The following is a 14,680-nucleotide window of genomic DNA, read 5'->3' as shown; positions in this document are numbered from 1 at the left end:
AAAATAAAATAAAATAAACTAACCAATTAAACAAGGGAAGGAGGTAGGTACATAAAATAAGCTCAAGTTAAGGAGGAATGGGACACTTCCTCTCAAAACAGAAAAAAAAAAAAAAAAATTCTCTCAAAAAATTTAGTCCTTCAAAAATCCCTTAAAAAAAATCCTCATTTTGGTTCTTAGTTTTAATACGTAGTTTTTATATTTTTTAATAAAATTGTGCAACAATTTATAAAATATTATAATTATCTCTAAAAATAATAGAATTTATTCGTCCTATTTGGATGAATAACTTGATTAAGTGTTTATGGCATACAATTTATTTTTCCTGAAAAAAAAAAAACATACAATTAATTTGTCTGGTTATAATATTCTACAATTTCCTCAAAAAAAATTCGTCCTATTTGGTTATAATATTTTACAATTTATTCGTCCTAATTAGACGTTTATAACATAAACAACTATTGTTTAAGTGCTTATGTGGGAACGATTTCTATAGCAAAAACTAAAATAAAGTCGAACTATTTTTGTATAAGTTATAAGTTGTTTTCATATGCTATTATAGAGAACTTGCCAAAAGAAACTAAAAACAACTCATGAACATGTCATGAGTTGTTTCCATAAGCTCTCTCAAACATACTTATAAATGATTATGCTAATAGATAAATTTAAATAAGTCAATTCAACCACGTCATTTTATAATTTCACTTACATTAGTATCCAATGGAACAACAAAGTGCTAACACACACACACAAACATTATTTTGCAGGTGGATTTAATAGGGAGCTATTATGATGCATGAGACAATGTGAAATTCAATTTTCCAATGGCATTCAAAAGCAAATTATGGTGTGCATGGATTTGTTTACTTTAAACAAGATAAGTCATCGTTTGTGGAAGAATTATAACAATCGATTATTCCTAAATTCTATCAAATAGTATCATAGATGATGAATGTGTTCCTTCAAAAAAAAAAAAAAAACTATGGTTCGCTTTTAACAATACTACAATAGCATTAACAATTCCAACTTTTTAAAGAACTGTAGCTTCAATGAACTAAATTGTCTCCGTTGGATTTAGGAGACTCGTTTCTGCACTCGTCATACAATTCTTGGGTGGGATTTCCTCTTTAGACACCTAATAATTGCTCTTTAGATATCGTTGATGGTAGTTTTAATAGTTTGAGGTGTCTGCGAATAATTACTAGATGTATAAAGAGCAAATTTCTTTTTGGGTTTATTGGCAGCTTTCAGTCCATGATCAATATTTTGTAGCGATAGTCATGAACACATAACGTACCATGAAATTTTTTGTCAACGGAGATACTCAACACTAACGTATTATCATAATTGAGGCGACCATTTAGTTGGCTTTTTGTATCATAAAATGTAACATTATCATTGATCTTAAACAAATTTGGTTTACCGCTTATAGTAAACTGCAACTATGTTTGAATTCATTTTGACTGGGTAAGGTGGTTTATGAATGATCATGAATCAAACACAGAAATTTATATAAGTTTCAACGCATTCTATTCAACACGAACTGTCGGTGCATCCTAGACCGTATATCAGTAAATATTACACAAATACAAATCCTACCATGTCTGCCATAGACTTCATCCACCTCTGCCAAGGCACTACTAGCCTCCCTAAGGATATCACACACAACATTCCATGTTGGGGTATCCCTCTGTATAGCCCCACTAGCCTTTAAACTAGGTGACAAGTTTCTGATGCGCATCATTGTGAGACCAACTATGTTGTAGAACCTCCATCCTCTTTTGCATAACAGATTTGAATGCATATATATCTTCACGCTCCTTGTAGCCGTCATATGAAGGGAGCAGTGTTCATTTTCAGTCTTTGATACTCAAATGTAATCCAACATCTTTACTATGTTTTTACTTTGCATGGTGGTGTATCATTGCGCCCAAAAAACTTATGTAATCACTTATTAAAATGAAACAGCTTTATCCATCATTGTATTTTTCTTTTTTCCTTTTATTTGTTCATCTTTCTTCACAGTAATATCATAAAGGCCAAATTCAGATCCTCTAGAATACATGCTGCATTAATGTGAACCACGGTAGCTCGACCGGGGAGCCAAGAGACATTGAAGAAGTTCTGGAACCCTGGCAACTAATATAACTACTAACTTACTAACATTTGCATATTCAACAAACATGATGCATTAGGCATTTTAAGGAATAATGTATGAAGTTGATAACCGCCAATGTTGAGTAACAAAAGGGCTATAGTTTGGATAGCAACAAAGCTAATTCCTCATCAGATACCTTGACTTCAATCTATGATCCTAATTATGCAGCAAATCTTGCAGCTAATTGATGTTTACACTGAAAAACACACGCACACATACAATGCACATTTATTGTATACTTCAGCTTAGAGTGATAAGAATGCTTATAATTAATTGAATAAGAAAAATAAAAACACAGCAAGAAAGTGTATGGCCTTACACAGAGTTGTTCCCCTTTGTTGACGAAATCGTAAAAGAAAGAGTAACAGGCACAAAAGTTTTCAGCAAAACACAGATACTGGTATTTTTTTCCTGGATTCCCCTGTAACCTAAACAAATGGAGAATATGCACATCACAATTTGAATCAACGGCATGAATGAGTCCTTACATTGTCATGCAAATTCCCAGAGCCAACAATATTATTATATTTTAGCCAACTATTAGCTGCAACCAATGAAGCAAACACAAACACAGACACAAACACAACGCAGACACGTAAACGACACCGACACGTAAATGTGGGTTTCCCAGCTCCCATCACACGTATAACTTCATTTTTCATATTTCATCTCTCGTACCTACAACATTATATTAATGTAAGGGAACTCTTGGCTGCACCACTTTCAGTGAGATTGCACTTCTTTTCCAAGCATCCAACTCATTAGTCCATGACTTGTGCCTTATGCTAATGACTCTTGCCATGATAAATCTTCATCTAGACCGCATAATTTCTTCCTTATTATACGTAAATGATAATATGGTATCCGTCCCTTAAGCCAGAGATGGAGTTTAAGTGCTTAATGTAGAATCAGAAATTAGTTGGAATCTCTCAGCGAGAGGTTACTACTTTTTATCCTGTTCTTCTTGAAAAGAAGAATGATTTCCTATTACAGATACGAGGATTTTTCAACAATTATGTGAGAACTAAATTTGAGTCAGAAAACTATGTGTTTGATGTTTACATTACAAATGATGAGAGAGCTAAGATTGTGGATTTCAACACCTGGGGTGGATTTACATTGTCATTGTTGTTTACATGGGAAATGGGAATAATTAGAGCATATTCACAGTGAAGGAGATGAATTGGTGGTGAGGAATTTAGAATTGTCGAAGATTGTTGCGGTGTTAGACCCCCGGGCCTTAAAATAGCAGTTCTACATGATTACTTGGATACAAGTCAAGATAACAATCTACTGAAGCTGGTGCATGCATGACATGATAATAAATTATTGTTCGAGTTTAATTATGGCTTAATTTGTGTATTTTATCGCATTGGGGTCTGCTTGGATTTGCTTATTTGAGTTTATTTACGGGCATAAATAGTATTCAGTCTATTAGTAAGTTTTTAAATGCACTTTTCTAAAATACTCCCTCCGTCCAAAATTGTATGTCATTTTAGAAAAAAATATTTATCCTAAATTGTATGTCGCTTTACAATACCAGTGAAATATTAATGTTACTTTTCATATTATATCCTTAACTATTTATTACTCTGTCTTCTTTCAATTCCTTCATTTATCTTTCTCATATCATTTATTAAGGACAATTTTGTAAAATAACTCATAATATCTCTTTCCCACACAATATTAATTACATTTCTTAATATGTGTGAAATGGCCAAAACGTTATACAATTTGGGACGGAGGGAGTAGTATAGTAGCTTGGAAATATCTTTTGGTACATCTGATACTGATTTATTTATACATTAAGTCAACTTGTTCAATTTGCTAAATCATCTGGTTGCTATGTTGTCTGAGGTGCTGAAAGTAAATAGAAGGTACTATGCTAATTATTGTTGTTATACATGTCTGCATAAATGATAAATTACCATCAAAACATGTTTCATTGATTTGGGATTTCAAATGTTGAATTGAAACACAATATCTTTTTATTCAAAGAAGATTAAGCATAAAGTTATTTATTTGTGTCAATTATTAAAAGTTGCTCTTCATAATGCCTATACTTTGAAGATTTGTATGTCTTAATGTGTTTCTATGCACAAGTCAGCAAATGGATTCTTTTAATTATGTATTCAATCCATGTCTCTCACCAGTAGTCCAAAGAAAAAACCTGTTTTATATAACTCTTGCGGGGTTATCCTTTTAGTTAAGAAGAAATAGTTCCGCAATGTAGAGCTTCTGATGATGAATCCATTTGTTGTTAAATTTAAGTTTAAATGTTATGTATTCAGGCAACATCTTCAAATTAAAATCTATTTTAAAATAAAAAATATTCGATAAATGATCTACATAGAACCAACGACGACATTTCAGCACGGCCGGCTATGTCTCCTTCCTTTTGAAAGTAGATGTTGTCACTCGTCCTTATTTCTCATGAATGAAAACTTGACATGATCAATGCCGATGTCCACTCTCATTCAGGGGGACAAGAAGAGTCGTGAGCTTGCTAAAGTTTCCAGTAATTTTTTTATATTAGCCCTGTATGCATTTTTTGGTATTTACCCATCATAATCAAAACATTTCCTAAAAAGTTACCTCGGTTCCCATATGCATTTTTAGAAAACCAAATATGTCTGGTGCACCATTCTAAACGTGGAAAAACAATGTTTCTTGCCCATCCGGAATGGTACACCCAGAGGTTTTCAATTAACTCGAAAGGTTTTGATCTAGTAGTAGAAAGACAGATCTAACACACAGAGGTCTCACTGGTTCCCTTGCAAGAAAGTAAATGTAAATACTTTCTTGCCTTAAACCAAGACACCATCTCCCTCACCCTAAAAATTTTATTATAAAAATAAAATAAAAATTGCACTCAGTTGATTATTCCTTATATGCAAAGATTATGTTTTACTCTATAGAAGACACCAATAAATAATTGCTAAAACTTAAAACAAATCCAAAAATATTCCTACAGAATATTATCAAAATAAATATTCCATATTTTGAAATAAAAAAGAAATACAACACTATACATGATGGAAATGCATTTTCGTATAGATGTTCAAATTAGGGGTGGGCAAAAAAACCAAAAATTGAACTGAACCAAAAAAAAAAAAAAAAAAACTGAATTATTACTAATAGTTCTGAAACTGAACTGAAACAGTACAGTTCGATTCAAAACAGTTCAGTTCAATTCGGTAACTAAAATTCAATTTCATTTGTTTTTTTCAAAGGTATCAATAATAACAGTTCAGTTCAGTTCGGAATAGTTCAGTTCAATTCGAAATGCAAACAATTCAGTTCGGTTATTTTAAATTTAGCAAACAATTCAGTTCAATTTTCATCCCGAACTGAACCATGCCCACCCCTAGTTCAAATGTGTTCTTCAGAGACATATTCCTTATTTAGGAGTTAAATTGCTAGCAAAATACAACTAAATATAATTATTTATTTATTTTTTGTCAATGACTAAATATAATTATTAGATGTATAAGATGTGAGCATTGTAGTATTATGTTACAACTTCTCCCAGTGGTTTATGTTTTCCAAGTGTTTTTCTCGGCCATCATTCACTTTCGAAACAAGGGGAGATTCTAATTAGTAAGTAATGGTGATTTATTAGTCCAAAAAATGGTATGAGAACAAAGTCACAAATTAATTTATCTTAGCAGGTTGATGAGCTTCTCAAGCTCAATGGACTCGGGTGCTTTGAAGGCTTATGACCACCGGAAACCTGTACAGTCGAGGCAGAACATGGAAACATCAGTAGCTGTTGCAGGAGAGTGGTAAGGAATGATGGAACAAGAGTGCTCATTCGTGCAAGGAAGCTTGTGGAGGAATTTGATGTAGAAGTGAGATCCAGGGAAGCAAATTAGTTTGGAATTAAACATATTCTTGCCAGCTCTTCTTCAGTCTCCTCGATCAATCTCCACGACAAAAACTGAAATGCCGGGACATGTACAAACCCTTTATAATTTGCAATGAATATTAAAGAGAAATAACACATGGTATGGACCCAAAAATATCCTTTAGTGAATAACAATGATTTCTGATGACAGTACAATGCCCAGAAAAATTGCATCTTCAATTGATTGGACAACAACTCAGCCTGCCATAAAATTGAGGTACAAGTGTAATCCAAAAATTACAAACATTGAAGAAATGGGTGGAAATCTTATTAAGCACAGGGAAGGCTCTTGCACTAATAACTCCAATATAAATATAGAAAGAACAATTGACAAAAATAAGCATGTGCTTTACTAGTATTTACCTATAAGGCTAACTATTTTTATGTTACAAAAAGAATGCCTATAAAGAATAGATAAAGCAAAACTATAAAAAAAAAAAAAAAGTTTTTCTATATAAAAATGAAACATTCGAGAAGATATTAGTGTAATCATACCAATGTCCAGAAGATGAGGCCCTAAACATTCACCATGTGTGCATCAGCCACTGACGAATTCAAGTCTTCTCGAGATTGCGATCTTCTACTCTGCAGACGCATCTGACTTCTGTGGGGCTTCCAGAAGGTCCCTATATTACTACTGTCAAACGGCATCTGCCCTAAATTGGTAGAGGAATAACTGTGCGAGACACTACTAGCTGCCGGGTAAAAGGAAGATTCCATCATCTGGATGCCTGCACTGTTATCACCAAGACCATGTCCCAGGCTAAATGGTCTATCTTGTGAACCTGCGATAGTTGGGCTGAGTGGTGTCTTTGTTCTTGACTCTCCTACAATAACATAGGTACATTATCTTCAAAGCTCAATCATAAAGAATCATTTCCAATACTCTACACAGATTGTATCAAGAGTTTAGACAGAAGGAATTGTGAAATGCTTGAGTGTGTAATTAGCACTCAGCAAATTTTATTATTATACCATAACCCCTTTACAATGTATTACATGTTTACATTTACAAGGAAAATAAATTCAAGTTCAATTTCCCAAAGTGCGTGGATTAAATCACAGTACATGAATCTACAAATTACATGAGCGTAAGGCGTGAAATGCTGTTATTCCTGGCAACCATCTAACTTTTTCCAACACTCGCCAATCAAACCAGGACATATATAAGTTAAATGCCCAAGTTTGCATATATATTGAATCTGGGATCCTCTTAAAGACTGTAATTTTAGCTTCATCATTATATTGCAGTAATTCGAAAGGAATTTGACTCTGCTCCTTCGGGTGGAAATTTCAGGTTTTTCAGGACCAATAGAAGATTGATGAAAATCTTTATTGGACTTGGTAAAGTTCTGTGATGTGTCAAAGACACAAACATGCAGCCACAACCCCTTGGGGGACTACTTCCCCCATTGCTTACACTGGATCTAATATGGGAAAATTTATCTTAAAGATTTTAATTTAAGACTTCCTAAATCCAAAGTATAGTCAAAATATGTTCATTTCATCTTATTAAACACCCTTATATAGCCAATATTGTGGCTAATATGTTTGCTACGGAGATTATACGGCTTCATGAAGATTATAGTGGTGGCTAATATGTTTGCTAATATGTCTATCACTAATTTTTTTCCTAACTTTAACTACCATTAGACGGTTACTCTTACCGTTTCCTATGCGGTCTCTGATTCCATCAGTTCTTCCTATCACCCAGAAGCAAACAGAAGTTTTGAGCAGGTGCTTCGAAGCTATTTGAAATGTTTAACTGCTGAACAACAAATAATTTGGGCTGATTGGAATGAATTATAGGCGGAATTCCAAAATGAAATTTCATCTCAATTTTCCGCTGAACCCTTTTTTGAGTATTCTATGGCAGGAAAAGTCCTACTGTCCCTCAGTTTCTTAAGTAACGAGACTATAGTTAAGGCAGTGGGGAGAAAGTATTAGATAGAAGAGATCATAGTCGTCAATCCTGAATAGAGGTGCGAAGCAGCCAATCTCAAACATGCTATAGATAGATTGGCCAATATAGCACCGCCATTGGGCAGGTATTGCTTAAAATATAATCTCGCTAGGGTGCAATAACAAAATGAAGAAATGTGCAAACAAGAACAGGAGACCGTCACCAATGCAATTTCAATTGGGAGAAGTGGTCTTTCTTAAATTGAGGCCCCATACGTAACCCACAATTTCTAGAAGGTTCTACCAGAAATTGGAAGCAACTTATTACAGCCTTTTTAAATTATTGTTGAATATGGCGAGGTTGCATGCAACTTCAACTTTTCTGTCTCACTCCTTAAGGGAGTTGGCAGATATCATCTGCAAGCCAACTAACCAAGTGGTATGGAGATGATTGCTATAGAAGATGAAGTCGAATCAGAATAAGTGCTTACTAGTAGAGAAATTGTTCAATACTGAGTGGTGATTCACCTACAGTCAATCAGGTCCCACTCTCAATTTCCTAATCTTAGCCTTGAGGACAAGGTTTGGCTGCGGTATACTAGATCACAAATTTAAACATGATCCAAGTTCTAGATCTAGCAGAAAACAAGCCTGAAATATGGCTAGAGTACTAGCAGGGAGAGCTAGTATATGTAGGATAGTTACGTAATAGCTATTTAATTGAGTAAAAGGATGGTTATATGGCAGGATAACTATCTGGCAGTCACTTAGGCTTTGTTTGCGAGTTGGTTTTTGGAGGGGAGGGGAGGGGAAGGAAAGGCTTATGGAGAGGTTAACCCTTGTTTGGGAGTTTTAAAAAAACAAGGAAAGGTTTCGGGGGTTTTTGAACGGCTTAATTTGTACAATTTTAAAGTTCCCCCAAATTGGGGGGTTTTGGGGGGTTAAACATACAAATTGACAATTTTGTCCTCATAATAATTCAAAATTTCAATTATAATTTACAAGATAAATTACAAAGTATAACATAATGTATTGATTTTAAGAGAAAAAATGGTGAAATAGTAAAATTATCACATAAGCCCTCCATCTCCTTTCCTTGTTGGTTTCTTTAACTCCCAAACAAGGGGAAGGCTTTCCCTCCTTTCTCCCTTCCTTCCCTTCCCTTCCTTAGCCTTTCCTTTCCTTCCCCTCAAAACTCGCAAACAAAGCCTTAGGGTCCGTTTGGTTCGAGAATTAGGAGGGGAGGGGAGGGGAGGGATTTTTACGGAGGGGAGTGGAGGGGAGATATTTTTAATTAAAAGTGTGTTTGGTTCACAAGGGGAGGGGAGGGATTTTAACAGTATTTTACCGTTTTACCCTTAAACTTAATTAAATAAAAGAAATTGTTTGTTTTTACGATTTCAGAAACTGACAAAGACAAGCACACATCTAAGAGTGGTAGATTATATAATAATAAAAATTGTTACAAGGAAAATATAACAAAATAATAATAATAATTGTTACAAGAATAAGATAACCTAATAATAATAATAAGATTGTTACAAAAATAATATAATCTAATAATAATAAAAGTTGTTACAAGGTTAATATTGAGATTTGAAATTAATTTAAGGATAATTATGGCAATGCAATAAAATTTTAAAGAGATTTGCTCCCCTCCCCTCCCCTTCCCTTCCCTTCTAAAAATTGAACCAAACACTTCAAATTAAAAATCTCCCCTCCCCTTCCCTCCCCTCCCCTCCAAAACTCTCGAACCAAACGGACCCTTAGTGACTAGGAGTGGGGAAATAGAAATTGATAAATATAGAAAGAACACAAAGCGTATAGAAATTTCAATGTTATAGAGGCCTAAAGCAAATTTTATATTGATGCTTTTTAAATTAAAATAAATAAAAATAACACATGACGTACAGAAATTAATAAATAAGAATTAAGTTTTGTTAACTAAGACTTGAATCTAGGTTAAGAGGATATGAGGCCTTCAGTTTGACCAATTGAGCTGGACAAACATCTCTGAATTATCTATCATGTATACTATATATTTCTATAACTAAGTTGAAATTCTTTAGGTCGTTTTTTGGCTCAAAATTTTGGGGCCTAAAGTCCTAGCTTGGCCATCGAGCAGGCCCTGAAAACTGGGACATTGTTCTTTCCGAACAAGGGGTCAAGAATCAAGATACAAACTAAGATAATTCTGTTTCAAATGCTTCACCGAGGCGACGTGTATTAATGGAGAGGCATCACACAAATTCAGATGAGAAGAAAGATAACTTCACACATCTATGCTTCACTAAAAATCACTTTCATAGTTCAAACTTCCTAACAATATCTTCTAGGTCCAAGGTTGTACATTATTTACAGTTTATTTCCAAAATAATAGCAGATGACTCAACACATATTGGATAGGCTTTGATACCATATTAGAATTTGGGCTAGGCCTAAGTCAACCTTACAAAACCGGCTTGTAAGGTGAGGGCTGCCCAAGCTTTATAAACACTACACATGCCATATATCTATGCAATGTGGGACTAAATCCACCCCTTCACACCAAACACAATGAAGGTGTTGGAGGCTGCAATGAAGGCAACCCAAATGCTACAGTTAGGCAGCTAGGGGTGAACCACAATGGAGGCAGAATTTCCAACATATTACAATAAACAATTGCACAAAGGTCACTAACTTAACTGTTGATGATGTGTCAGCAACCTCATGCCATTAAACTTATGGGGTCATTAGTTGTAAAATGGAATGGATAACTCTGATAAATAAGCTATGTGGTGATGTAATATATAATTTGTACGCATGTAAATAGCTTACCAGAAATAATTGGACTCCAACTCTTGAACCATAAAGGAGACGGGATATTAAGAACAGATGAACTGGACGTGGTGTTATGCCTGAAAAGGGGAAGGTATTGCCTCCGGAAAAATCTTGGCACCCATTTGAGGACACATGATAAAGCGCAACATAAAAGAATAAGAGAAAGTAACAAAATGGGAATAAGAATCAGAGGATTCATCTTCATCTGAACCAAGTCAAATCCACGAAGCCCAAATCTGGTCGAATAAGACTTCCCAGCTTCCAACAAAGCCACCCCAAGCGTCCAAGTGATACTTCCAGAGCCAACAGTTATATGTCTATCTGTAATATGCAAACCCTCTCTCAGCAAAGACGCAACATAAGGCCCCCTGAAACAATATTGCTCGATAAAAGGCTGTGGAGCAACACTTTTCTTAGCCACGTCCCATTTTTTTTCACAAAACTCCCTACCCTTTTCCAACACATCATCAATAGTAGCCTCAGAAGTCAAATTGAAAAACCTATACACCACAAAAAACCCCGAAATCACATAAAAATGACCCAATGGGCGAGGAAGATTCTCTCGCAAAGCACAAGGATTCACTTCACAATCAAGACCCTGACCAACATCAGACCATTCCGACAAATTAACAGCCACCTTAGCAATCGCGCTACACTCTTGCCAATTTGGCGCACCTACAAGAGTCACCGGTGTCTTCATCACTACTTTCCCACCACCACCAACAACATTCCCACTCCCGCTCCCATTAACTTTCGGACTCTCCCCTCCATTCCCTCTCTCACCAACCAAACACCGAGAACACGTATACTGATTCTTAAACCCATTTTGCAAACAAGGATGTTTAACAACTCCACCTAAACCAACTTTCCCTTTCTTAAAAACATATGCAACCGATTTATCAAATGCTTCATTAAGACCATACCCAGCTAAAGAATACGCCGTTAAATGATGATTAACATCACCAATCCTAACAAACAAACTAGTTTCCCCATTCAAACGTTCTTGATCGCTTTCAAATGTAACTTGCAAACTCGACCCACCTAAATCAAGTGCACCATAAGTATCTTTCCTAGGCTTAACCCCCAAAATCCCACTATCATAATTCAAAGCAATCCACCCAAAATAAGCTTCTTCAGTCCCACTAATAATCTTAACCCAATCTTTCCTACAAGCAAAACCGGAACTTTTCCTAACAACATTCCACGCATTATCAAGTAACCATTTCGAATCTTCATTTGGTAATCTCCTAACACCAGCAGTAGCATATAAAAAAAGAGAAGTGCTTTTATGAAAATCTTCAGGAATTTGCTTCATAGCCCATTTTAAGAGCGGTTTCAAAGCGCCTTTTAAACCGGTAACATTATGAACCAGTTTATCTAAACCCGGTTCAGTTTCCATACGATCATAAGCACGACCACTCTGCGAACCGGATTTTTTCTTTAACCCGTTTCGCAATGAAGTAACCGAAATCGGAAGTGAAGTGTGTTCGTTTTTTTGAGTTTGAATTTCAGCTTTGTAAACATAGACACGTGTACCGGTGCTACCAGAATCCAAAACGACGTAGTATTTATTAGATGAAGATTGGTGGTGAGAGTAAATTGTGTAGATGATGAGGATGAGGAAGAGGAGGCAGAAGATGAGGGTAATGGGCCGGGACCATTTTTTGCGGGCTGGGCTTTGAGTTTGAGGTGGTTTGGTTTTGGAGAAAGTTGAATTTGGGAGAAGTTGTTGTTGTTGTTGGTGTTGGGTGATTGGATGGACGGTGGAGATTGGATCTTGTGGATTGAGGTGGCGGTAGGAGGTGAGATCTTGGAGGGAAGATGAGATACGGAGGGTGCTTTTGCCGCCGGAGGTTTTGCCAAAGACCATGGCGCTTTGTTGTGATGAGAGAGAGAGAGAGAGAGAGAGAGATTTCAGTGCATTGTGATTTGTGTGAATTAGGATTCTGAAATGTGGAAAGTGTGAAAGTGAATTGATTAGAGTGAGATTTAGAGGTGAAAAATGAATGGAAAGGAACTAGAGTTGTTGATGGTGATCATATAGTTGATGAGATCTGGTGTGGTGTTGTGTGTTTGAAGTTTGCAGAGAGAGAGAGAGAGATGCACAGTGATGTGTGTGTGTAAGAGAGAGATGGAATTGGATCTCTCTGTAGAACAGAGCTTGGTGAAAACAAAGAAGAAGAAAGAAGAACAAGTGTTTCTTTTATTTTATTTTATTTTGCAATTATGGTCTTTTATTGGCCTAGATTTCACAAATGAAAATGGTTGCCCAATTTTTTATTTTTTTTTGATATATAGTAGTTAATTATCGTCGCGATTTTTCTTAAAATCAGTACAACCTTAGTCCTACATCCATCACCTTTCATCAAAAGTATCAAAAAAATCCCCAAATTTTTGTATCAAATCATTGAAGAATGACTGCTATAAAGTTTTTACACAACAAATGCATCTTTTAACTGTTTACATTTGTTGTTTTTCTAACAAATGCATCTTTTACAGTTTTTAATTGAGTTTATTAAATTTTGAGCACCCCTACTACAAAGTTGTGTTGGTCTGTCTCTTTTTCCTCCCTAGTTTATCAAGATTTTAAAATTCACACCACACCAGCAGCCTCTAAGAAGTGTTTGTGGTGGGAAAATGAAATTCATGTTGTATTTCCTTCCTACTTGCATTTATTTGTGGGTCCATTTTATTCACCCTTACGTCTACGTGATTTAAGAAAAGAAATACAATAGGAGTTGGAGAAATTTGTTGTATTTCCAAAGTTGCTCGATCTATAGATAATAATAAAGCAAGCTAAGTATTTTGGCAAGTTTGATATTTGTCATCTTCTAAGAATGCTTGCTTCTTTTAAAATTTTTAGTATCAAGTTGGAAGGGTTTTTTATGGTATTTGGAGTAATCAAGCACGTCTGTTTTCAAGAATTTGAGACTGACTGATTAATACCACATTCTTTCAAGTTGGTCAATTGTTTCATTTCATTTACCCAACACTTAATTTTTTCCATTTTTGATTGTTAAAAAAAAAATAACTTTAAAACATTTTTGAACTCATAGCTAGTTATTTACTTCACTTTGTCTTATGGTATTGCTCATTTAACTTCTTCCATGTTCTTTGAAATACAAGGTCTCAATTTTATATATTTCTTTCGAAGATAAAGTCTCATATTTCTGCTTCAGTGTCCTTCAATGTGTGTTTTTTTGTTTGGAATTTTCATTTTGCTGTTTCTATGGGAAATTGAAGACCAGAAAAGTTTATTATATTCATTCGTTATTCTAATTCCTTCTTTCGGTGCTACATTGTGAGGTGAGTATTCAAAAAGGTACATAGCTACAAACGTATAAACAAAATCGTAGTTTTTAAATTTTATATTCTTTTGTAAGGTTTTGTATTAGTAAGCCTTAGACTGTTGATAATTTTCTTTGGATTTGTTTGATAGTACAAAAAAACATGATCTTATATATAACTGATTATCTAATTTTTCTTCTAGATCAATTTCTTTTTTCGTAAAGTGGATTTGTTGGGATCTAAGGAAATTTAATTTAGAAGGCTTAAACTTCATAATTTTTGCTTTTGTTTTTATGATACTTGAAACCATAGAAGACACTTTTGCATGATATTCTTTTTTTTTTTAAAACCCATTAATTTGACAAGTTGGAAGATGCAATGTCATTTAAATTTGAAGTTTGAAATGAGCTTGATCCTGCGGAAGCATCTCTAAACTAACCAATAACAAAGCATAATGCGTTTATGTTTTTTTTTTTGTTAGATTAAAGCAGAATTGACTTTCATATAAGCTCCGTAAAAATTTCGTGTTGGGAATGAGCAAAATTTGTTGTGAGAAGTGCAATTTTCAAGGATCAATTAGTGTCCAATTGTAGTTGATAATAAGG

General features: G+C 34.7%; 1 protein-coding gene and 1 pseudogene across 2 annotated transcripts; one reads left to right on the top strand and one right to left on the bottom strand.

Moving 5' to 3' along the window:
• Positions 1-2,774: 2,774 nt before the first annotated feature.
• LOC11424629 (cell division cycle protein 123 homolog) lies at positions 2,775-3,472 on the top strand (annotated as a pseudogene).
• Positions 3,473-5,627: 2,155 nt separating this feature from the next.
• Positions 5,628-13,000, bottom strand: LOC11419531 (probable apyrase 7). 2 transcript variants are annotated; one of them, XM_003628982.4, is made up of 3 exons: positions 10,785-13,000; positions 6,561-6,892; positions 5,628-6,266 (listed from the first exon to the last, which is right to left on the bottom strand). In XM_003628982.4, exons 1-2 carry the CDS (start codon positions 12,655-12,657, stop codon positions 6,582-6,584), a joined length of 2,184 nt encoding a protein of 727 aa, XP_003629030.2. In that variant the 5' UTR covers positions 12,658-13,000; the 3' UTR covers positions 5,628-6,266; positions 6,561-6,581. The 2 variants fall into 2 exon arrangements, with proteins under 2 accessions (XP_003629030.2, XP_024629619.1); XM_024773851.2 differs by having other exon boundaries at positions 5,628-6,098.
• Between the last annotated feature and the right edge of the window lie 1,680 nt (positions 13,001-14,680).

This window comes from Medicago truncatula, chromosome 8, assembly GCF_003473485.1.
Source record: "Medicago truncatula cultivar Jemalong A17 chromosome 8, MtrunA17r5.0-ANR, whole genome shotgun sequence".
Taxonomy (NCBI): Eukaryota; Viridiplantae; Streptophyta; class Magnoliopsida; order Fabales; family Fabaceae; genus Medicago; species Medicago truncatula.
The sequence above is the reverse complement of the archived record's forward strand: the minus strand, read 5'-3'. Positions and strand labels throughout refer to the sequence as shown.

Bases quoted from the DNA above. Each gene is read 5' to 3' on its own strand.
- LOC11419531 (XM_003628982.4), bottom strand. From the start codon at position 12,657: ATGGTCTTTGGCAAAACCTCCGGCGGCAAAAGCACCCTCCGTATCTCA. The intron at 6,893-10,784 runs GTAAGCTATTTA...ATGTTATTGTAG, and splicing joins TTGGAGTCCAATTATTTCTG to GAGAGTCAAGAACAAAGACA.